We start from the raw sequence: 23,889 nt of genomic DNA, 5'->3' as shown, positions 1-23,889 counted from the left end.
TGAAGTGTGATGTGTAGTGCTACTGATAGACTTTCATGAAGGATTTTAAGTGCTTGGTGGAAAATTCTGTTCCTTTGACACTTAAAAGCAATGAATATGTTAGAATTTGCTTGCAATGCAGACTGAGTGTGGTAGATGTGGAAACTCTTTTTCTGGATTAGATTAGTAACTGTTTCCTGCCACAGTCTGTATTACTGATATATTCGAAAAAGCATAATTATGATATTGCTCAGTATTTTTTGCTCAGTATTTTTTTCTCTGTATTTATTAAAAAGTTTGATGTATTCATGTTGACATGATATGTAGTACAGGAAATAAAAACCCTGCACAATTCAGGTTTTAGGAATCTGAGAGTTTATGAGACTGCTCCAAGACAGTGACAAGCTAGTCTGAAATCCAGGAGTTCCTTGGCATGCCTGGCTGTGCACCAGCCTACATGAATTGGCACAGCTCAGTGTGACTGTGCCACCGCTGACCCGGGGGGCTCAAATGACTGCAGCTGACCTGCTCCTGCCACTTCAGTGATCCCATGGTTGTGTCTATCGAAGATTCCTAACCTTGTAACATGTCTGAATTGTGATACTAATGTGCTACATTTTGTCTTAAGTCATCTTTCTCATTGAAGTTTTATGCCAAGCTAGCTTGTGTATCTTTTAAAGTTACTCATATAGTTCGTTGTTTTTGTTTTGTTTTTTTAGGCTATGGTTGGATCTTTGTATTTGGATGTTGCTTTAAGTCAAGTCACTGTCTGGTCACAGAGGTTGTCAAAAAGAAGTGTGTTTGAGCTTATCTAGGGAAAGTATTTTGCTATATTTCACAGTAGTGATTGCATTTTATGGCAGTCAAATTTTCAGATTTTACTCCACCTTGCTAAAGTTCTAAATTAAGCAATCATTTGTAGTAAGAGTCAGAATATACACAATTGTAAATGGAAAAATCTATATAAATTCTAGAGTTTTCTTTGTATATCATAAATCTTAATCATGTTTGTCACTTCACTGACATGTATAGTACTTGCTGTTGTTTTTCTAATTAAAGATAAATCTAAAAATACAGTGCTTTCTCCATACTGCATTTTACAAAACATGGGGAATAACTGTGGTGGGTTTTCTGCTGCACTGATGCTCTTTGCAGCTTTTTGCTAACTTAGTAAAGTGCTGCAGACGAAAAGACTTGAGGAGAAAAATCCTGATAAAGTAGTAGAAATAAATACATTTTTATAGTGTTCTGCAATCAGTGAGAAATTAAGCTAAGAATTAGGAACTAAATTTTTTCCAAGATGAAAAATGGCTCTTTCTGGGTAAAATTTCTATGAAATGCATTCAGTGGGAATAAAAGTACTCGGGTTTTTTGTTGTTTGGTTTTTGTTTTTTATTTTCAACAGTAGGTTGTCTGTGACAGATGGCTCTGCATACAAAAATACTTCAGGGCCTTCATAAAGTGAATTAATTTTGACTGTCTTCCATCTTCAGAAAGAGATTACAATGAATATGTTGCCAGTACCTATGTATTATTTAATCTTCCTTGGTGTATGAGCTGTTCTGAAGCTTATTCTTACATGAACCAGATACACCTTTCATATTTGAGACTCTAGTTTACAAAGGAGGAACTTTTTTTTTCTACTTTATTATTGTTATTATATTGCACATTTATATAAAACCAGAATAGTTTAATTAGATAAGATCTTATAAAAAATTATGGTGAAAAGCTTGGTGAAAACATTTTCCCCAGAGCTGTTAGACTTCGGTGAATTTCAGTAGATGTTTAATTAGATTGTATCTAGAGAAAAAGGTTATTAGTGGTAACTAACATGACAAAAAAGTAGAAAGATTTTAGGTGTAAAATAGCTCCTTATGATTTTAATCTGAATTGATACTGGCATAGAATACATAACTTCTCTGGGGAGAAATACTCATGTTACCCCGTAAAATGTTGAATTGTGGGCATCTTGGCTACCATTAGCTATTGTACTGTTAAGTCTGGTCAGTAGAATACCACTGCAGGCATATGAGCTAGAAAATACACTTCTCTGCATCATTTGATTGGATATCTTTTCATATTTTCATGCCTTTATTCTGGGCAAAAATTTGATATTTAAAAAAGCAATAAAATTCATTCTCTTCAAAGATTGTGGAATGTTCTGCAAAATAGTGCCACAAAAGGAGTTTGGTTTACATTTAATTTGATTTAATGTAGTTAACTTATAATATGTGATACTAAATTCCAGAGTCTCAGAGTCAGGCGGGTAGCAGTCCTTCCCTGCCTCTTCATCTCTCAGTGCAAGTCCTGAGAAGAAATCGGAGTGACTATCAGCCAGTTGAAATTAATTGAGCTTTGAGTTCAGTTGGGCTTAGCATTCCCTAGGTACAGAAACTGAACCTGGAGAACTGAGATTTGCTGGCTCTTAAATCTCTCAACTAATATCATGTCTTCCTTTTGCGGCCTCGATTGGTTGTGTAAGTAGGGTGTAGGTGGGAGCATGCCTGCAGGGCATCCTGCCTGCCTCTGCCTGACCCTATCCTGTCCCTGTTCTGTTTGTAAACTGACCTGTTGTCATGGCAATGTTTGACATCACCTGTTCAATGTTGCACCTTCAGTGCAGGGTTTGGTAGGAGAGAAAGGGAGCTGAAGAGATCCAGGCTCTTGTTTTAAAACTCACACCTTCCGTTATGACTAAGTGTGCCAAGAAATACCGAAAAGGAGCTGTCAGGTAATTGCATTTTTATATAGCAGATAAATAGCAGATTTGGAAGCTTTCTGTATGAAGTTTAAAGTCTTAGTTTAAATTGAAGGTCAGCAAGTTGCTTATTTTTCAATGAAATTCTACCATACTTTTAAACCTGTAAAGTGAGAAGAATTGTTGTGACTCTTGAGCCATGAGTAGTTTACAGACAATTCAAGCACAGATCCCAGCTGGGAATAGGCATCTTGGAAGGTTCAAGGGGGCTGTAGCAGCCTGTGGCTGCTGGGCAGCTTGAGGGACCTGCTGCAGGCAGTGCTGCTCCAGAGCACTGCACTCCCAGCCCCACTACCAGCACTGCATGGGACCCTGAGATGCTGCTTGTCCCTCCCTGAGAACCATCTCTGGAACTGCCTCTCCTTGCAGCTTTCCAAAATACTTGTTCTAGAGCTCCTGGCTATATGAGTAAATATTTTAATACAGGGGAATGAAGAAAGGACTTCAGTTTGACAGAAACATATTTATTTTCTGTCTGCTCCAAATTAAAAATAGTTTGGAATTACTCTCTATAGCTGCCTGATATACCTCCCTGTACTGCATTATTTAAATGTGTATGTACCTACTTTTAGACTGATGACCATGGAAATGGTTGAACAGGATGACAATACAGTGGATTCTCTGACAAAGAGAAGTGCTGGTCACCTTCAGAATCAGCCAGGCCAAAGTCAGATTTCCTCAGGATCTGAGGTAAGTTGAAATGTGTAAAGATGAGAAGAATCAATAAAGTGGTATTTAGAGCTACTATGATTTTTAAACTATCAATTTGTGTGGAATTATCATGTTTTATAAGTCTTGGTATTAAATAGGAAAAATATAGCAAAGGTATACTGGAATACTGCAGTAGTTAGCAAAGGACTAACAAAACATCAGGTCTGTTAAAAGGTAACACTTTTAGGAGTCCTTTCAGAGAAGAGTGATCAGTAGGCACATGGGTTTTTTCCTTTTACTTTCACAAGATGATTGTTACAGAGATGGGATACAGTCTTAAGGAATTGAGGTGGCTACAAGATCAAACATATCTAAACCATCTGTGTATCTTGAAGTGTGTTGTATAACAAAAAAGAAAATGTGAATAAAAATAACCATGGTTTTCTTCTAGTTCCAGTTTTTGTACAGAATGTATTTCATCTAATTGCAAGTACATTTGTAATGTATGCTTGTTTTGTTTCATCCCTGTGTATCCAATGACAGTGTCTGAACTTCTAAAGCATACTTTACATGTTCTGTATTGTTGCTCTACCTGGATTATTCTTTGGTAGTTAATGGATAAAAGATTATATAGTAACAATCCTCAGACATTAAAAATATGTACTGAAACATTCGGCACTTGAGAGAAATTGTGTTCCTGACTACTAAGATTTATAGGTTCAGAAAAGTGTATGGACCACTTAAAAGGATCTTCAAAACCCCTTTGTTAAATAAAGGAACTGATTTTAAAAAATGTCTGACAGAATTTTTTCATCATTGGAAGTTAGAAGTTATTTGCTAAGATTTGATGCCATGTATTTGGTATGTTAAATACTAGATTTACATTATAGATATATTTTTGAAACTGAAAGCAGCTGTTCTTTTTGTCAGATTGTCAGACACAAAGTAGATTGCAAAATATTTATCAACCTTTTTTTGTTGGTTTTGATACATGCAGCATTGGGAATATTGTTTGTTCAGTTTTTTTCTTTAAGAATTTTATTTGGTTTGCTCTGTTGATGTCATCCCCTCATTTCTTCTTTAGTAGTTCTAATTTTCTGTTTTAGCTTCATGGGATGATTGATGTGTAAAATCTATTGCCTTGTGCAATAGTGTCTGAAGAAGATACCTGTGAATTTTTTCACTTGGGGTGTTTAACGTTCATCCGGAGACAAAGCTGTCACTAATGCTGTAGGAGAGCTTTTGCACTCCTGCAGTGTGCAGTGTATAACACTTTTTATGTTTGTCTGCATTTAATGCTTAAGTACTGTGTGTGAAGATTCAGCTGTACTGAGTATGGGTTTCATCCCTGTCAGCTAAAATGAATAACTTTGAAGCATTGATGAATATCGTTCAATTAGCACTAAACCAAAACACGTGCCTCAGTTTGAAGGCTGAGGGGGAACAGTCTGGAGTTGGCATCTGGAGTCCCTTTTTTTGGTCAGATGGCTCAGAGAGCCAACCTGGACCTGTCAGAGCTGCTTGGTGCAGGTAGCTGGAGCCGACATCCCTCTCCTGGGCTGCCCAGACAAGTGGGGTTGGTGCTGTTCTCCCACTCCGAGGGCTCCGGGCCTGCGCCCATCTCCTCAGCTGCTGGCATCCAGCGCCTGCAGCCCCACACACGGCCTTGCTGCCCTCAGGCTGCTCTGCCACAGCATTTGTTGTGGTAGAACGGCCCGGACAGAACACTTGTCACTGACAGGCCTTGTTGAGACGCTCCTTTGGCTTAAGATGAGTAGGATTTTCTTAGCCTGTGTTCCTACCTGGCTGGCTTGGAAGGTGAGGCGCTTTGTCATGGAGAGTTGGGCCTGGATGTTGAAGCGTTAAAGCCCGCCGGAGGCCCCTCTGTGGGACATCTGACTGGTTTTGTGGTGGTCCAGGTGGGAAATATGTGTGTTTCTGAGGAATTCGTGTCTGTGCCACTGGTCCACTGCCTGTGTATTTTGACTATTAGAGAGGGGCAGAGATCCGTTCTCCCTCTTTGGCCTGTGGAGGAGTGCAGTTAAGAGAAGACAACAACTAAAAGGGACTGAAATGTATCTTGTGCCAACTTCCAATCATCCCTCCTACAAATTTCGTTGCAAGTATGCAGAAATAGGAGAAAAGAATGACTTGATTCTTACTGAGAGATAAAATGCCTGGTCACTGAAACAGAGGGCTCCTTTTCAGATATCTCGAGAGGGGTGTCTATGTGTTTTTTCTAGCAAAATATTTGCTCAACCTTGGTTTTGTTCAGTCAGAAGTAAAACATTTTAATGCACTATCTTTTAATTTGTGGTTTTCTGTGTATTATCAAAGAATTAAGTTGTTTGGAAGTTTGGAAGGACCCTTTTGAGGTTATCTAGTCTGACCTGCCTGTGCAAGTAGTGTCAGCCAGAACTGTGTCTGCCTGGGTTGTAAATATCTCCAAGGATGGAGTCTCTAGAACCTCTGTGGGCATCTGTGCCAGCAGGTGACTGCCCTTCCTGTAAAACAGGTGGAGTTTTTATGTCCAGATGGAATGTAATGGTTTTTAATGTGCTTGATATTTAGTTGAATTTTGTCTTTGGCCAGGGAGTGACTAGCAAAATGCTGAGGGATACAACTACATAGGAGATGGGCACTTTTTTTTTTTCTTCTTTTTGGGGGAACAGCAGACTTATTTTTCCCTCCTCTGTAGTCCAGGCTTTTTAAAGAAATACCTGCCATTTAGTTTTAAAAGGATGGACCAGGTACTCCATAAGATGATAAGGGAGAGATTGTTTTGTGCTGAAGCATTTTTAATGTCTCCCTATTGGGAGAGAGAGGAGACATTAAGAATGTGTGGGCTGGAGCACTTTGGTGTGATGGGATAACCTCCAATGCTAAAAAGGACCTATTATATATTATTTGTAGGAAAAAACCAGTGTTTGCATTTTTTCCTTAGCTTGTGTCATAGATACTGCTATATTCTCCTGCAATTTTCTGGTGCTGAAAGCAAAATTCCTTTTTCTACTAAAGCAAAAATGAGTAAATTTGAAAACTAGCAAAGATGAGATGCACTTTTTGTCCATTAAAGGGTTGTTTTTAAAATAAAATGTCCTACTATAGAATCAGTTTATAGTTGCATTTCTTGCATCCCTCACTTTTAGCCGGTTGATGAATTGACATGGTAATGTTTTTGTGATCCAGCCACCAGAATAACTAGGTAAGAAAGTAAAATTATTGGTGGTTGTCTTTAGAAGCTGTTGAAAATGTACAGAGCACCTGTACAAACGCTTGATGCCTTTGAGGGAAGAACAGAGGTGCGAGATGGAAAATTTCTCAACCTGTTTTGAGATGAGCTCCATGGGTTGTCTCACATGCACAGATCGTCTGTTGCTACATATAGAGCTGTACTTAAAAGGAAGTTAATTTGTATTGGAATATTCTGATAGTGTTGATGGTAGTCAAACTTGTATCTTGAAACACTTATATCTGCAATGGTATTCAAAGAGAAATTAGATGTTCTTTTTTCAGGATTTCTAGAAGCCGCACTGTATTCTGTGTTGCTCTGTGCTCAGCTACACTAAATATAACAATGTAAGGTCAATTTTCTTTAGCCTTTCTCAGATTTGACAAAAACACTTTCAGTTGTGTTTTCTTTTTTCTTTAATCCTACATCTTGATGGGTTCCTCTTTAATTCACTTTTTGTTAACTTTGTCATGTTATCTGTCAGTAGAGCTGTCTGCTGACCTTGTCTGAGATACCATCTCTTGACCTCTTGGTACTGGCCCTGAATTAGACATATGTCAGGATTTACAATGTAAGAACTGCTGTCAGAGAGCATAGGGAGATTTTTAGGGAGATTTTCAGAGCCTGGAGTACATAGCCATTGCAAGCTGGGACTGTTCAAGTTTAGCACTTCAGAGGGGTTGTCCTTGTGGGCTCTTGACATCTAACTGTGTTAAATCTTGCTCCCTGCAGATTGTGACCTATAGCAATTTGCTAGGCTATTGTAAGTAGGAATTTGCTAGGCCTGTTGTAACCAGCCTGCCAAATGCAAATGCTGGCCATTTAGCAAAGTTGATGTTAGAGGATTATAAATGCACAGCTGTGTCACCATTTTGTGATTCCTCGAAGCGTATGCTGGCACCAAACGCCTGGAATCAACCTAACCTTATTTTCCTTAAAAGTAGGTGCTTCTATTTTGGCAGTAGCTTTGGAATTGATCAAAACATGTCTCCATCTTTTCCTCGTAGAGGCTACTTGGTGCTCAAGTGTGGCAGATCCTTTGTTCCTTTGTTAGGTGAATCTGGCGTGCATTTGTCTTGACTTTTCCAGAATTACTTTTCACTTTATTTCTAGAGTCCTTGTAGTATTTAGGTTCTACAGCAGGGACAGAAATCAGATGGGCCTGTGTACTACATTCTTCATTTGGCGAAGTTGAAGGTATGAGGGATTGAATGTGGAGGTAACCTCTCTAATACTTAGCAGGGAAAGGATATCTGACATTCATAGGGTCTCCAGGATAATTGTTCAGATGGACCATGTATCTTGAAGTTAGATAAATGATGGGCAGCCTCTTTCTCTGCAAGTGTGTGCCTCAGGATGAAGGTAGTACCTGATCACTCTTGCTGGCTACTTTTCTCTCCCCACATAGAAGAGGGAGCATTTACATTTCCAAATACCTGAAATATGGGACCGTACTGCTATTATAGAGTGCATGGTTGATATTTGTTGAAGCTATTGGATGTGACTGTTGCACACCTAGGACCATAGAAACCATGGAATGTGTTAAGCTTCCCCTCACCCTCTGTGTTCCTGAGTTGCTTCTGTGGATTGTTTTCAGTTGCTGCGCCGGACAGCCCTTGAAGTAATGATGTTAAAGGTAGCATTGCTCATCACTGATGTCAGAAAGAAATTTTTTTGCCAAGTCTGTTTCAGTCAGGATTTACGCATGATAGCATCAAAATGTTCTAGTATTTCTGTTAACACAGGAATATTCAGCTTGAAAACTGCAAAGGGAAATCTGAATCAAAATTCTAATAATAATTTCTAATATGTATAAAAGTGATGCAGAATATGGACCTTGTAAACTTTATAATACTACCGTCTGCTCTTCCCTTAGCACTTATCCCCCCTTCATTTAATCTCTTATCTGAATTAATGGGAAGAAAACAATTTCTCTTGTTATATTGTAAACTTTAGTCCAAAAGAGTATTAGCTGAGTGAGGTTTTCTTTTTTTTTTTTTTCCTGTGTGGTTATACTGAATAAGGAGCTTTAAAATGAATGTAGTTTCTTAATCTCAAGTACTGGATTATTTCCTGATTCTGTGTGACTGACCCATTGTGTACCAAATAGAAACTCTTAAACTGTTCACCTATTGCTGTTTTATGGCTGATGTACTCAGAAAGTTCTTTCTGACCCACCAAGTATTGTATCAAATTGCAGTTCTCACAAAGAGAGCAGTAAATGGAAGGGTTTGGTGAAATTGCCTTTATAATGTTTTGAAAAGTTAGCAAGCTTTGTAAACATTTAGACTGCTCTGTGATCTCTCCTTGAAGCTTGGGTTCAGGATGTAAGCTTTACCACAAAATAGATCATACTCTTCAGATCTTTGAGACTTTCTAGAGCTTAATCTCAAATATCTATTTCTAATAAATTTCTCCTAATATTAATATTTGTTGAATTGGTTGGGGAAAAGGTTTGTATGTCCTATTTCCCTGTTGCCATTTCATGCCATTTAAGGAATGATGTAAGGAAACCATTTCAGGGTTAAAAATGCACTCAATTGTTCTATTTTCTGAAAAGCGGCTCAGTGTCCTATAACATTGAACAATTGCTTAGTCAATGTTGACAAGATCCTGTCTTTGTTTCCTAGAAACATTGTTTCTTCAAGGTAATTTGAACCAACATCAGGTCTTTTTGATAGTAGTGCATCTTAATAGCAGTTAAAATTTTTCACTTGCTTCAAGAAGGGATTATTTCCTAGACAAGCAATATCTTATGGATCAGGAATCAAAACTGCTGTCATTTTTGGGATTAGAAAAACACTTCAGTGTAAATACAGAAAAAATACAAAAGTTTCATTAACTGTTTTTTTTTTAATATTCACCATTCTTCATGGCTTTCTTCTCACAGTCATCTCATTTTAGTCATACCAGATACCTTTGGAGCTGAGAACAAAGCTAGGAAGGGAATAATACTAGAATTTTATATATGAGTCTGAGTTTATTGTTGAATGTGCACAATATAGAAATAAGACTTTTCAATGCCGTTTAATTGAAAAACACAGTATTTATTTTTATGATATGGTATATGTTTGTCATTGTCTTATTTTCTGAGTTTAGAGATGTTTCATCACACAACTTGAGATCAATCATAGTGTTTTCCCTTTGCATCAGTATTTGTTTCTGTTAATAGATTTAACAGTAACAGCAAAAATATTGAACTATTTCTTAGCCCATAGGTGTTAAACTGTTTCTTAACCCGTTCGTCCTCAGTACTGAGGGTTGAGAGCCACAGGCTGGGGAAAGCTATTCTTACAGCTGTGCTAGCCTGAAAGAAGATTCAGCTGTTCTTTATTTTTGTTGTTGTTTTGAAGCACTGATATACTCCAACTCTCTTTTTCTTGATATATATAATTATGTATATAACAAGAGTCCATTAAACTAAATCAATTTACAAATCCTTGTATGGCTTTATGGGTGATTTTTTTGCTATCTGAAGAATTCTCATGTCTCTTGAGACATCCATCTGAAAAGCATATCTTCTTACCTAACAAGCAAAGCCAAACTAAAGTGGGTCTGGATTTCTTTTTCCTGGGAACATTCTGCAACATGTTGTTGCACCAACATTCCACTCCAGTGAATATGCATGTGTTTCGTTACTTTTCTTGAGGTTCTTCCTAACCTTTCTAGCAGCAGCAGATTTGGTGTGTGATGGCCAAGGGTTGGGGTTTTTTTTCATTGAAAAGAAAATACAAAGGCACTGGAGGGGAAGAAAAAAAGAATTGCAGTTTGTTAGGGTACAGCTTTCCATACCATTTGGAAAGGTACATGCCAAACTTTTACTAATAAAACTAGTTTATTTTTGTACGTGATAATTATATACATCTAAGCTATTTTAGATGTGGCAACAAAATCAGTTTGTTGTAGTGTCAGTTCTAAAAGCATTTGCTGAAGTCTTAAGGCATCTTACTTAAACATGATGATTGTAATTTTTGCAGGTTTCTGTAGCTGCTTCCAGTGCTGGAAGAGGATCTCCAGCTGTAACTCTAGTGCAGTTGCCTTCTGGTCAAACTGTTCATGTCCAGGGTGTCATTCAAGCCACACAGCCCTCAGTCATTCAGTCACCACACATGCAAGCTGTTCAGGTTAGCTTTTTTATTGTTACATTTTCATGAATATTTGGTACCTCATAACTCTTTTCCCAACCCATCTTCAGTTTCTCTTCATTCCAACCAGTGCTGCAAGATTTACTCAGATGGCACAGGAAACAGCAGGGGGAAAGGTGGCAAACATCCAACCAGCAGCAGCTCTACAAGCATTGTGTAGCAATTCCTTAATGCTTCCTGTTTATCTTATAAGAAATTGTGTTGGAACTTGTGTCTGAACTTACGCAACAGCAAATTTGTCTCATAACATGGCCTTACTTCAGTGTATCCTGCAGTTTTTCCATTTTGTTAAATTCTATGAACATAATGTTTCTAATGATACTATGAACTCATAGATTTTCAAGTATCTCCTATTTTATTATTGGAGAGGGTCTGGATGTAGTAGAAGTAAGCATATTATATCAAGTGGTTCTTTGTTTTTAGGCGCTATCAGACCCTGTTAGAGCATCTGGTATTGCTTTTTGTGGGTGTGGATATGTAGATAACAAAAATATGGGCAGCCTCAAACCAAACCTTTATGTGGCAAATGTTCACGTTTGAAGTTGCTGGAACTAGAAAACAGAGATCAGTGCAAAATGTGTAAAACTTTTCAGAGTTTTTAAAAAGTGAGAAAGGCAAGAGAGAATGAATTTGCAGTGTTTTGAAAATTGTTCAGCCTCCCACTGGTGTTTTTTTTGTAGCTAGGAGGGCCTCCCTCTGCTCTAGTTTTATTAAAAACTGCTTGGGAAATGTCAACTGAATTGCTTTTTGCAGATAGAACTGAAATTTCTGGTAAAAGATGTGTGATACACCTGTTATGAGGGAGGGGTTTTACCTGTGGCCAACGCAAGGCTTTTCCTTAATGTTGCAACATGTTAAGGAAAAGCCTTGCATTGTCAGTCTTCTTGAGAAGCCATCTTTAATGTTAGAGGCTTCTTAGTAACTTTCAAGTATAATATATAAAAAGACATCTATAAATATGATTTATATTAAAGAAAAAGAATAAAACCTTGATCATATAATGAGTATTTTATTGTTGAGCAGTAGGTGTAGATGATGGGACCTCAAGGTTTTGAAATCCTTGGTCACTATTGAAAGAGGTCCAGTAGATGTCAATACTTGATCAAACTTGAAGTCTGAGCAGAGTATTCAAAGTAAATAATTTTTTTAATTGGAATTCTTTCTAACTGTAATTTTCCTGAGTAACCTTTATTCAATAAACACATCAGTAATTCCCAGTTTCTGTCACTGCTTTTCTTTAAGTCAGTGTAGTCAGGATGTACATGTAAAGATAGAGGACTTTTTTCAAAGCTCAGAAGGAGAAGTTTCTCAGGAATCTCTTGCCAGCTGCTGCTGTGTCATCTTAGGGGAGTGAAAGTCAACTGTTTGTTGTATTAAGTGAACTCTGGCTGTCCTCTCTTTCCCAAAGGAATAGAACAGGAAAGTTTTGTCCCAATTAATACTGACTAGTTAGTTGCAGGATTTTGCTTTGGTTTCATCTGGATAAGAAGGGCTTGAAGATGCTGCTTCATTACAGAGGGTGTTCAGCCCTTCTGTTATCCTCTTCAGTACTTCATGCTGCCACCTGGCATTTCCACCAAATCATTTGTCTTTAACTTGGTACCGTCTCTCTGCCAGACAGTGGGGAACTTGGGAAATTGTATCAGTTGAAAAAAGAAAAAAAGAAGTTTGCTGAAGGTTGATGTTGAAGCTTGCATGACCTTTCCCTCAAACATCTGCCATTTTCAACCGGAAAGTGTTCAAAAGTTTTTCTCATAATGCTGTTGCTTTTTAGATGAAGAAATATCTGTATAGCATTCCTTATTGTTTTGATAAACGTTGTTTTATTTGTAGGAAGGTTTAAAGTTCAGATTGTTATTTGACTTGCTCATCCCTGTAGTGTATCAGGTCTTGGAAAGACTAACATGAGTTTGAAGTTAAATTTGTTCAAATGCAGATGAAATTGAAATAGGTAAAGTCGAAATCTGAACAATGTCCAGGAAAAAATTACAATGGTTTCTGTTTGTTAGCGTTATGGACATGGTTGTTTGCTACTAGAGTGATCTGAAGTGTTCATTTCTCTATTTGTCATGATGAGAATTAAAGCTTTTGAAATTTCTTGCAGAAAATCTCCTCTTCCACATTGTTGTGGTTTGACACTGGCCAAATGCCAGGCACCCATGAAAGCCACTCACTCACCCTCCCCTGCTACAGCTGGGCAGAGGAGAGAAAATTTAATGAAGGCTTCATGAGTTGAGATTAGGACCAGGAAAAAACACTCCGAGGGCAAAACAGGCTCAACTTAAAGATATAAAGTAAATTTACTACTAAAAAAATCAGAGCAGGATAATGAGAAGTAAATTAAGCCCTTTAAAACACCTTTTTTCCCCCAACGCTTCCCTCCTTCCCACCCACAGCGCAGGGAGACAAATTGTGGGGGTTTTGGTCAGTTTGTCACCCAAGGTTTTCCTCTGCTGCTCAGGGAAAGGAGTCCTTCCCCTGTGAGACCGTGGGGTCCCTCCCATGGGAGAGGGATGGAGTTCAGTTGTCCATGAACTTCTCCAGCTTGGGTCCACTCTCACGAGCAGCAGTCCTCACAAAACTGCTGCAACGTGAATTCCCCCCACGGGCAAACAGTCCTCCAAAAACTGCTGCGATATGGGTCACTCCTCCACAGGGTGCAGTCCTCCAAGGACAGGCTGTTCCAACTTGGGAACAAGGCCTCTCTCTCCATGGGTCTCCCACAGGACTGCAGCCTCCTCCAGGCACCCACTCACTCTGGCATGGGCACCTTCCCCACAGGCTGTGGGTGGATCTCTGCATCCCTCGTGGATCCCCATGGGCTGCAGGGGCACAGCTGCTGCACCATGGTCTGCACCACGGCCTGCAGAGGAGTCTTGGCTCTGGCACCTGGAGCACTTCCTCCCCCTTCTTCTTCACTGACATTGCTGTTGCCATGTTGTTTCCCTCACATGTTCTCACCTCCTCCTCTCTTCTGGCTAGAGTTGAAACTGTGCCCCCAACCTTTGTTTTGATTTCTTCTTAAATATGTTAACACAGAGGCGTTAGCCACCATTTCCAATTGGCCCAGCCTTGGCCAGTGGCATGTCCATCCTCAGAGCCATCAAGGTTTGGCTCTGCTGGACATGGTGGAAGCTTCTAGCAGCTTCTCATAGAAGCCACCTCTCTGGCCCCTCTGCTACCGAAAACCAGGCCATGCAAAACCAATACACATTAAAATGCTTAAATCTTCTTGTGATTTCCTTACCTTCTTCCTAAAGTATGACTGTTCTCAGCTTCTTCAGACATCTTCACAAACTGGGGGAGCTGTTGGTAGCTGTTAGGGGAATGTGAAGGTTTTAAGGCAACTGAGGTCTTGTTTTCGAGCTATTTATGCTGGAACAAATAGGTTATTTATTACTCTCCATGCCCCAGCAGAATGAAAATTCTGTTTTGAGTTAGGATGCCTAACAGTCTCTTTCTTGGCTCTGCAATACTATCTTACTTCTGAAGGATTATGCCAGAGTCTTGAAGGTCGATCCATGAGCAGATTGCTGAAGGCACATTGGGAGGGAAATGTCTTTCAGGCTCTCTCTGCTGCTCAGCATTGGTCCATCCTGCAAAAGGAGGAATACAAACTTCTTGAAGCACCTGAATCTCTGCAGTCAGCTCTGATGTCTGGTTTGGAGCTATACATCTGTACGCATGCAGAAGTACCTCTCACCACCTAGGTGGCAGATGTAGAGTTCTAAGGATAGGTGCTGCCTATTACCCAGCAAAATGAGGCTACATTAAATATTTTTACACAGAACTGGAATGTAATAAAATTAACAAGTGAAGAGAAAATTTCCTTCTGCAATAATGTACAGTTCCTTCAAAGTGTAGTTCTGCAGATTTGAGTTGAGGTGATCCAGGCCTGTACATTTCCAGAACCTTCCAGACAGTCATTTTCTATTGAGGTCAGGCAGGTTTTGTTTCTAGTACCAAACTCTGAGGACTAGCAGGTGCATTAATTCTAGAGCTCTTCCTTGTCTTCCTGAGCTTCCACTGCAGCCAGGTCAAACACTTGAAGCTTTCTAGTCACTTACATCATGTTTGTTCAGTGTCAGTTTTAACAAAGTGCTTAATCTGAAACTGCAGTGTGGTCTGTCTTCATGTGAAAACGTTTTCACACTGTTTCAATTTGGAAATCTCAACACAACAATAGTTCTGAGTAGTTAAAAGAATCCAAGAAAATAATGTGTTTTCCTTGTTCAGTAATGACTTCCAGTTCTGTGTAGTAAGATGGTTGCTGATCAAGAGTGTGATTCTGCCCTAGGCCTTAATGTTGTCTTGGATAATTTTAAGAGAAGAAGAATATATGAAAATACTAAAGGTCTGAGAAAATGAGACACTGTAGTCTTGTCAGGCATTTCCAAAACTCATACAGCATTGCTAAGCAATGTCATTGTATTTATGAATGTGTTAGTAAGTGTAATAAACGTGTATATTTAAATAAAGTTATTTTCTAAATAGCTTTGGTGTGGTGTGAAGAGGCTTTTATATTGTATGCTATTATTTAAGGCACATTAGCACAATATTCTGTATTTTAGATGTTTGACCTCACTTTAAGAGCTAATTAAATTGTATAATGTTTTTATATTTAAAGAAATCTGTTTCCAGTACTTTTTCTAAGTGTCATTCACAAAAAAGTAACCTGGATTATTTTGACTTTTTTCTTTTTCAAATGGAAGATGTTATCTAAGTGGCTTTGTCTGGCTAACCTCATAATTTGTGATTTGCGTTGAAAAAAATAGTCCAAAATCACGATTGGTGATAAATAAGTCAACAAACTTCCCATATGCAAACATGGAAGGAATTTTTTTAAATATTTTGCTCTGCTATTTTTTTTTAAATGAAGTTATGAATTTCAGGAACTTTGCTATTACAGGTAGCATCGATTGCAGATGAAGCTGCACAATCAGAAGTGATAATTGATTCTCAAAAACGTAGGGAAATACTTTCAAGAAGGCCTTCATACCGGTAAGGACTTTTAATTTTGGTTTTGCTGGTTTTAAAGGCAGCTTATTTATTACAGCAAAGCTGTCTGATAAAAGTCAGTTATTTTATTTTCTTATGGGTATAGATTTTCAAGTACATAAAATTACTTACATTTTTCTTTCAGAAAAATTTTGAATGAACTCTCATCAGATGCTCCTGCAGTAGCGAAGATTGAAGAAGAAGAGAAGTCAGAAGATGAAGGAACGCCTTCTGGTATTTCTGCAGTGGCCATGCCAACCAGCCTGTATCATACTAACACAGGGCAATACCGTATGTTTGCAAATGTACTATGTGATGATGCAGAACATACATAACACAACTTTGTTTCTAAGAGTTACATAATGCAGTAGGGATGTTGTATTTTGATGAAGAAGAAGAAGAGATTCTGTATTTCTAAGTAATTATTATTAATTTTTTTCTAACATGGGCATTACAGACTTTTAGTCTCTTTCTTGTAGTATTTGTGAGCTGCTAGATTTAGTCCTTCTAGAGCTTCTGTGCATTAAAATGTGGAGGTGAGGCTCAGCTGAAATGCTGACACTTTCAGGTGAATGTTTAATGATACAAATCATTGCAGTTTCAAATTCTTGTGATTTGCTATGTATTTGTGCTATTCATTATATGAAATGGCTAGTAGAGTTTTTTGAAATGTAAAGTATGAAATTACTTGTTAACTTCCAATTTTCTTTCTTAAAAGAACTATGTCTTTTTGTCTCCAGTTTTTAAGTATCCATACTTTCACTGCAGAATTAACCTAAATCATGGTTTCCAACATTTGATACTTCATCCAAATGCAAGTTAAAAGTTGCATTCACAGTTCTGTTCTATAGATTTGCTTTTGGATATTTTTATTCCTGTATTTATGGTAAAGGTGTTGCATAACTTGCACTCTATGGCTTCTTTGGACATAATCAGATATCATCTAAGAGATAACTTTATAATAACTAATTTTTAAATTATGTATTAGATAAAACTTCACTCCTGCAGTTTGTAGGGTTTTTTCATATCTTTTCGTAAGTAGACACACTAAAGTGCAGGTATTTTTCCTTTGATATAATGACAGGAAGATTGTGTAAGAAATGTTGTGGAGTTTTTTTCCTGAAATGAGAAAACAGAGGAAGTATATTAAAACATTGCAGTGGCATATAAAAGAGGATAGAATGGCTCTCTAGTTGTATTCTGCTCACCCTTAGAATTCTGCAGTTATTTTTAATTTATGCAACTAAACTAATTACTAATGGTGAGAAGACAGAATTTGCCTGTAGTATCTATCCTTTCCTATCTGGAAAGTAATTTTGCTTGTGCCCCTAGGCTGCTTTTCTTACCCTTTCTGTAAGCTGTAGACATAAATAAATGTTTGCTTTGTGATGTCCAGTATCTGAAGTGTTCTTCTCTGTGGAAAAGAACACGGTCATCCTAAATTACAGCTATCCAGTACAGAATCTGTCATGTATTCATGTATTCTTGTATTCTAAGAACAAGTAAATATTTTTCTTCAATTTTTGAATTGTATTTTTTATTTTGCTTAGGTTTGATTAATAATGTATGTATTTGCCATTTCAAGGCTTAAAAAGAAGTGCTATAATGTTTGTGTATTACCTAGTGAGCCTGCAAACCTATAGGATTTCTAAGAAATTTTAGAGTTTAGGTTTCTTAATTGTAGCTTCCTCTGGGAAGCCAGAGTTGTACTTTGACTGCAATGTCTTGCAGGAGGTGATTCTTAGGGGAATATATTTTCATTTGAACACACCTATAAACAGTAGTGACAGGGCAGTGTTTAAGTCAATAACAAAAGTCAAAGGTTTTGCTTTCTTGTTCAATCAGACATTTACCTCTGAAAATTAAGCAACAGAGAACATCACTGACAATGTGAGAACAGAATCCACAAAATTTTAATTAAATCTCATGTGTCTTAATTTAAACTTGGCTATAAGCCAAGCTTGCGAGATTTCTGTTCTTTGCTGCTTTTTCTTTGAGTAAGTTATAGTTGTAGCCTAAAACATGTGCTGTATAATTAAGGTTCTCATCATAATGGGGCATTGCTTCAAGATGGAGTGTCAGCCTTCATAGACTCTCTTGGTTTTGGCTCAAAGACTGCTTTGAGAGCTTTTTCTTCTTGGAAATAGTTTTTCTTCTCCAATTTATTAGTTCATTAATTTGATTTTTTTTTTTAACTTCATTTTTGTAAGTTAAAATATCTTTTGCCTCAGCAAAGTCTGTGTATTTCAGTTCTGGTTAGGCCAGGTGGTAGCAAGGATGGTCATTTCCTTGTAATAAAAGGGGTCTTAATTTGGAATTTACTAAAGAGAGCTTGACTGTTGACCCCTAGTCTTTACATGTATGAAGCACAGATCTGAAGCATTTCTGAGCCATCCTGTTGGTTGCCTGTGATCCTCAGGAGCTGCTGTTAGCTAAAACCAGGAACACTGTGTGGGAATCCAGCAACTCCAGTGTTGATTTTAGACTGGACATGATGCAGAGGGTCCCTCTATGTACCTCCTTCATCTTTATGCCTCCTATCGATAGCTCTGTACTTCTGCCTGTCATTACTGTGCCTGAGGACTCCTCTCTCCCTGGCCAACATGGGCTGCGCAGGTTCTCTTGTGCAGGCACCCAGCAGTTTATGCATTAAGCTTGTGCAGTGGCCGAGGCAATGAAGAACTGGCCTTGCGGTGTCACTGTGGCCATCTGTACTGTGCCCTGGTTTAAAAGAGGTGTTATGTTACTACATTTGCTGGTTCTTTTTTTCTCTACTGTTCTCGCTATTCCTGCAAAGGAAAAGTAGTTTAGTTGAAAAGATAATTTTGACTGTGTGTTTATGTCTAGATGTCTGGGGTGACTTTTTTTTGGAAGAACTTGATAAGTAAATTTTTCTGGACAACAAATGTATTTTTTCTGTTGGTAGCAGTGATGGCTGTTCTCTACTTACTTTTCACCAGCCAAAATGGTATGTTGCCATGGTTTCCAAATATCTTCTGCCTCTGAGCTTCTTGGCTTTGGCTTATGGAAGCAGACAGACTGACATGACCAGATGAAATGTCTTTGCCAGCTACCTCCATCAACATATGTGTGATCTTTCTGTCTGGGAAATAGGTAGTTTTGCACAAGGTGCTGTCTTGTGTAGGAGCCTTGTAGCCTCATCTGACTACACACCTACTCCATTGGCTGTAGTTCTGTCATGTTGGTTATTTAATATTGAAAAAATTAGTTCCTCACCTGTGGTAGTGGTATAATGTGCAAGAGTTGGTCATTCAGTTGGAGTGTGTGAATCAGTCTCCCCACCTGCCTGCCTCCTTGGGCATATCACGATGATCTGCATGAAAAAATGCAGGGGGAATGAAAATTATTAGTTCTTTTGCTATTTGGGTTACTTGCTATCTTCGAACAGATTTTTAACAGTTGGAGAATTAAGAAATCCATTGGGAAAGACTAACTTTAGTTCCATTTACAGTTTTGGGAGGGAAAAAGATCTGGGTTTTTTCTGGATTAGAGCTGTTGATCACACTCTGAGAGTGGTGTTGGTACTGTCTTCACTCCTACCTGGAATAGAATGGATGCCACTTGCATCCATCCACCTGCATGACATTCAGCTACAGAAACTGTCCAGGAAAGTCCTGTACTCATCATAAAAGGCCCAGTTTTCAGAACTCCAGCACAATAAAGTGGGTGCAGTGGTAGAGATCAGGACAGTGAATGGGGGGACGAGCAATGTGTTGTTCTGGGAACATGGCAGGAATCAGTCCTGTGAGGGAGGCAGTTACTGAAGTTAATTCACTCTTGTTTATGAAGTACTGGATTGGGATCTGAATGAATAATTGCAGGACAGCTGTGACATAATTGTTTACCCAGGTTCACTCTGGAGCTAAGAGCTTTGTATCAATCTGTGCTGATGTTTTACTGCTTAGGAAGCCAAACTGACTGGCGTTTATGTGGTATGGTTCTGTGATGGTGTAGATGAACCATTCCTGGTGCTAACTCTGAGAGGCAGAATTTGGCTTTTTAACAGATCTTGTTGCTCTTATCCTGGACCTTGTGAAGAGTAGAGAATACAATGCTTTCCTTTTCTTGCTTTTTTCTTTTTCGTCCTGCCCCAAAATGGGACACTTTCTGCTTTGGAGGCCAGACTGAAACATTTTTCACTCTACACCCTGCCACACTCTTCCCTTTCTCCTTAATGCCTTATGGAGCCTGTGTGCAGTACCCAGCTAGCTCCTGTGTTACATATTCCTTATTCCAAGGGCAGGACTGGAGATCCGTGCTGAACCCTGTTTCAATATGCAGATAAGGCTCTGAACTTAATTCAGCATGAGAGGAATTCCATGTTTTCCCCAAAAAAAGCTTATTCAGCTGTTGGGATGTGGCAATCTCAGTCTCTTTTAAGTGTTTATGTCGGAAGTTGAGCTTTGAGGTATCTTATTGTTGTCAAAACAGAACATTTGAAATCAGCAATCTCTAAAATTCACATAGGTATCTAACAAATCCTGTATTGAGATAAGCAGAACTGAACCTTCAAGAATGGTGTCAAATACTGTAATCTGACAGTGAATTCAGAGGAGCTCGCAAGCCTGAATCTTTTTTTATGTCTGACTTTTGTAACATCTCAGATCACTTTAAATACAATGTTTGTAGTTTAAATATCTTTTGGGGGAGAAAAGAGTTTGTTGCTCCTTGGGAATTGGGTTCTCAGCTAAAAGTTCCAGGATTGTGTTAGTTAACATAGGAGATATGGATTTGGCTGGTAAATCACTTGGTGGATAAGGAATTGACTCAAAGAGCTCCAGTCAACAGCTTGATGTTCAGGTGGAGACCAGTGATGAGCAGTGTCCTTCCGGGATCTGCTTTGGGACCAGTATTATTTATTATCTTTGCTGGTTGGACACGTGGAAGGTTCAGAAAGTTTGCAGGTGACACCAGGCTAAATGATGCAGTTGATACTCAAAGCTCAATAGAGAGAAGGGATCCCCTCCAAAGGGACTTTGGCAGAGTAGAGAGGTGGACCCATGCAAACTTCATGATAAGGCCAAGTGCAGAGTCATGTGTGTGGGTCATGGCAATCCTAAATGTGGATACAGGCTGGGCAGTGAGTGAATTGAGAGGACTTGGATGTGCTGGTGGATGAAACACAGAGTATGAGCTGACAATGTGCACTTATGGCCCAGAAAGCCAGCCAGATCTTGGGCTGCATCCAAAAAAGCATGGGCAGCGAATCGAGGGATGGGATTCTGCCCCTCTGCTCTGGTGAGACCCCACCTGGAGTGCTGCATCCAGCTCTGGGTTTCCAGCACAAGACAGACATGGACCTCCTTGAACAGATCCCGAGGAGGGCCATGGAGATTATCGGGGCTGGAGGCCTTCCCTATAAAGACAGATTGACAGGTTTGGGATTGATTAGCCTGGAGAAAAGAAGGCTCTAGGGAGACCTTGCAGTAGCCTTCCAGTACTTAAAGGGGGCGTACAGAAAAGATGGGGAGGGACTCTTTACCAGGCAGCATAGTGAACGGCTTTAAACAGAGAGGATAGACTGAGTTTAGATATTAGGGTGAAATCTTCAGTTTGAAGATGGTGAGGCACTGGAATAGGTTGCCCAGAGAAGTTGTGGTGCCCCATCCCAGGAAGTGTTCAAGGCCAAGTTGGATGGGGAGGCTCTGAGCTACCTAATCTAGTGGAAGGTGCCTCTGCCCATGGCAGGGGAGTTAGAATGATTAAAAGATCTTGAAGGTCTCTTCCAACTCAAGCCATTCTATGATTCTATGACATTTCTGTGTTTAAGAAAGGCAATGCTAATTTCAAAAGGAATATACAATTAATAATGTCTGTAGGGAATTGCATTTTTTATAAATATTTGATTATGGCAAGGAATTCAATATGATTTTTTAATGGGGAAAGGATATTTGTTTTTTCATATTGCTATTACATGGAGGGAAGAACCCTACTTTGTTCTGTTTCTCTTTTTACATAAGTATTGGGCTCTTCACAACTGTGTACAACTTGGTTAAACATTCTTGTGCTAAACATTTCTCACACTAAGGAAAGGATTGTGAGTGTCAGACAACTTTCTCTTTCTTTATCCTTATGTCCTGGTTTTTGTTTTCTAAAAGTCAATGAACAGTGCTTTTTTTTTGTTTTTTTTTAATAACTTCTACATTAGTGTTTGAAACAACACTTTTATACGGCTAGGAGCTACTATTTTTTTCCCCATATTTAAACTATTTTAGTAGAGTTAATATTTCTGGAAACATAGAGAGAAAATGTGTTGAACACTGCTTTTTATTTGTTATGCATATGATATATACTACGCAACAGGCTTTATATTTGTGGAAATCAGTATTAATATTACCTAAGTTTTATCATAGAATTGATCTTTAAGCAAGGAGAGGACCAGGAGTCCTATAAGACAATATTTATTTCATGTTTCTTAGCATGTGTTATGTCTTTCTATTGCCTAACTTAATCTTTTTGTTGTTGTTGTTTTTTCTGTTTAGTTACCATATCTCAAGGTGGTACAATTCAGACTGTGACAAATTCAGGAGCTCCTCAGCCAGGTGCTACCATTGTGCAATATGCAGCACAGTCATCTGATGGCACACAACAGTTTTTTGTTCCTGGAAGCCAAGTTGTTGTTCAAGGTATATTTTATTAGTCTACTCCATTTTACTTTTTTCATATTAAACAATTTTTCTTAAAAGGTTTTTTATTTTGTGTTGACATTATTGCATTATTAGGTAAAATGCGCATAGCAAGATGAAAGACGTTCTTAGGAGGGGATTCAGGTTCTCTGCTTAGTAAGGCAGCTACTATGTTTGGTTAAAATGAATGAAATAGCAGTATAACATCACTTTCTGCTTTGGAGTCTCTTGTCCAGATTTTGAGAGATATGTTAAATTGGAATAAAGGTGCTCTTACAGATTGGTGAGATACTGAAGGTGCACTGCATTTAATATATGAAACTAATTTGTTTTTTTCAGCAGTTAATGTTAATAAAACACAAATTCTGAAGATTTTTGGCTATGTTGAGGGCAGAATTTCCTTGCAACTTATGGCTCTTGCAGTTACTAGAAAGCAGATCCTTTACTGAGGCTAGTTCTCTCACAGGGGAATACTTTGATGGTCCTATAAAATGCACACATGAATTGAACTGTGAATAGTGAATTCTTGAGCCTTACTGTAGTTTATGCAGGATTATTTTTCTTTCCACTGTTCCCAGCCTTTCGGTAATGCTGAGGATGTTGGAGAACCAAAGGTGTCTTGGATTCTTATCTATATCAGGGGATTTGGGTTATGTGATGAAAATCTTTGAAAATGGGTATGGAGACACTAAATTAATAGCTATGGAGGATATACAGAATTTAAAAAAATTATTATTTTATTGACACAGAGAAGTAGGGAGGGAGGGCTGTATGAATACTTTAGTAAGCCAAAAGAGCTATCTGAAATAAGCCATGAGAAGAGCTAGGAAGGATTTAGGTATGTATCGATAGAGTGGATGAGAGTCATCAAATAAATGCTGAAATATATTGTCATCACAAGACTTTCCAGAAGCATTTCAAGGAAATTTTAAGACTATTAGATGAAAAAACCTTAGCCAAATATTAGTTTTTATTGTTCAGAGAGTATTGTTACAACTTCCCTAAATGTTATTATGAATACATTCTTAACAAAGCCTTAAGACCCAAATTTGGCTGTCCCCAAACCAGTTTCCCACTCTGGTACTACAAGTTTTTCTGAGTATGAGTCTAATATGTTTTCTACGCGTGTGCCTATACATCCCTTAAATCAGAGGCTGCCTCCATCTCTCCAGGTTGACTGTGGTATTTTATAGGTCTTGCTTTGATTCTTTGGAGCTTTGGGGTCAGGAGCAGAAAGAATAACTCCTCAGCTGCTTCCTAAAACTTTCCAAGTCTGTGAAGAAGCAGAGCATTTGAGGATTTTACCTGGCAGCACTTCAGTCCTTGGAAATTCCATTTGGCTGACTTTCCTTTACAGACTCTCCATTACAGAACTGTTCTCTGACAGGGCTACTCAGTCTCAGCAATGGGCTCCACAAGATGGAATTGCCCATTAAGTGTCGTGCCTGTGATGGAAACTTTCAAAATGGATTCAGAGAC

The 23,889-nt window shown here is 38.5% G+C and overlaps 1 protein-coding gene across 8 annotated transcripts in view; it reads left to right on the top strand.

The window, feature by feature from the left end:
* CREM (cAMP responsive element modulator) overlaps positions 1 to 23,889 on the top strand; it is a 39,311-nt gene that overhangs the window by 2,469 nt on the left and 12,953 nt on the right. For 2 of the 8 annotated variants that reach the window (XM_032099878.1, XM_032099875.1), the window contains exons 2-7: positions 2,598 to 2,710; positions 3,310 to 3,427; positions 10,598 to 10,744; positions 15,675 to 15,766; positions 15,909 to 16,054; positions 22,267 to 22,410. In XM_032099878.1, coding sequence (XP_031955769.1) covers positions 2,670 to 2,710; positions 3,310 to 3,427; positions 10,598 to 10,744; positions 15,675 to 15,766; positions 15,909 to 16,054; positions 22,267 to 22,410 — 688 coding nt within the window. In that variant the 5' untranslated portion in view covers positions 2,598 to 2,669. Of the gene's footprint in view, positions 1 to 2,597; positions 2,711 to 3,309; positions 3,428 to 10,597; positions 10,745 to 15,674; positions 15,767 to 15,908; positions 16,055 to 22,266; positions 22,411 to 23,889 lie in introns of those variants that run through there. The other 6 variants (XM_032099907.1, XM_032099901.1, XM_032099893.1 and 3 more) reach the window with 5 other exon arrangements.

Source organism: Corvus moneduloides, chromosome 1 (genome assembly GCF_009650955.1).
Source record: "Corvus moneduloides isolate bCorMon1 chromosome 1, bCorMon1.pri, whole genome shotgun sequence".
NCBI lineage: Eukaryota > Metazoa > Chordata > Aves > Passeriformes > Corvidae > Corvus > Corvus moneduloides.
Note: the sequence above shows the minus strand (reverse complement) of the source record. Positions and strands in the feature narration are given on the sequence as shown.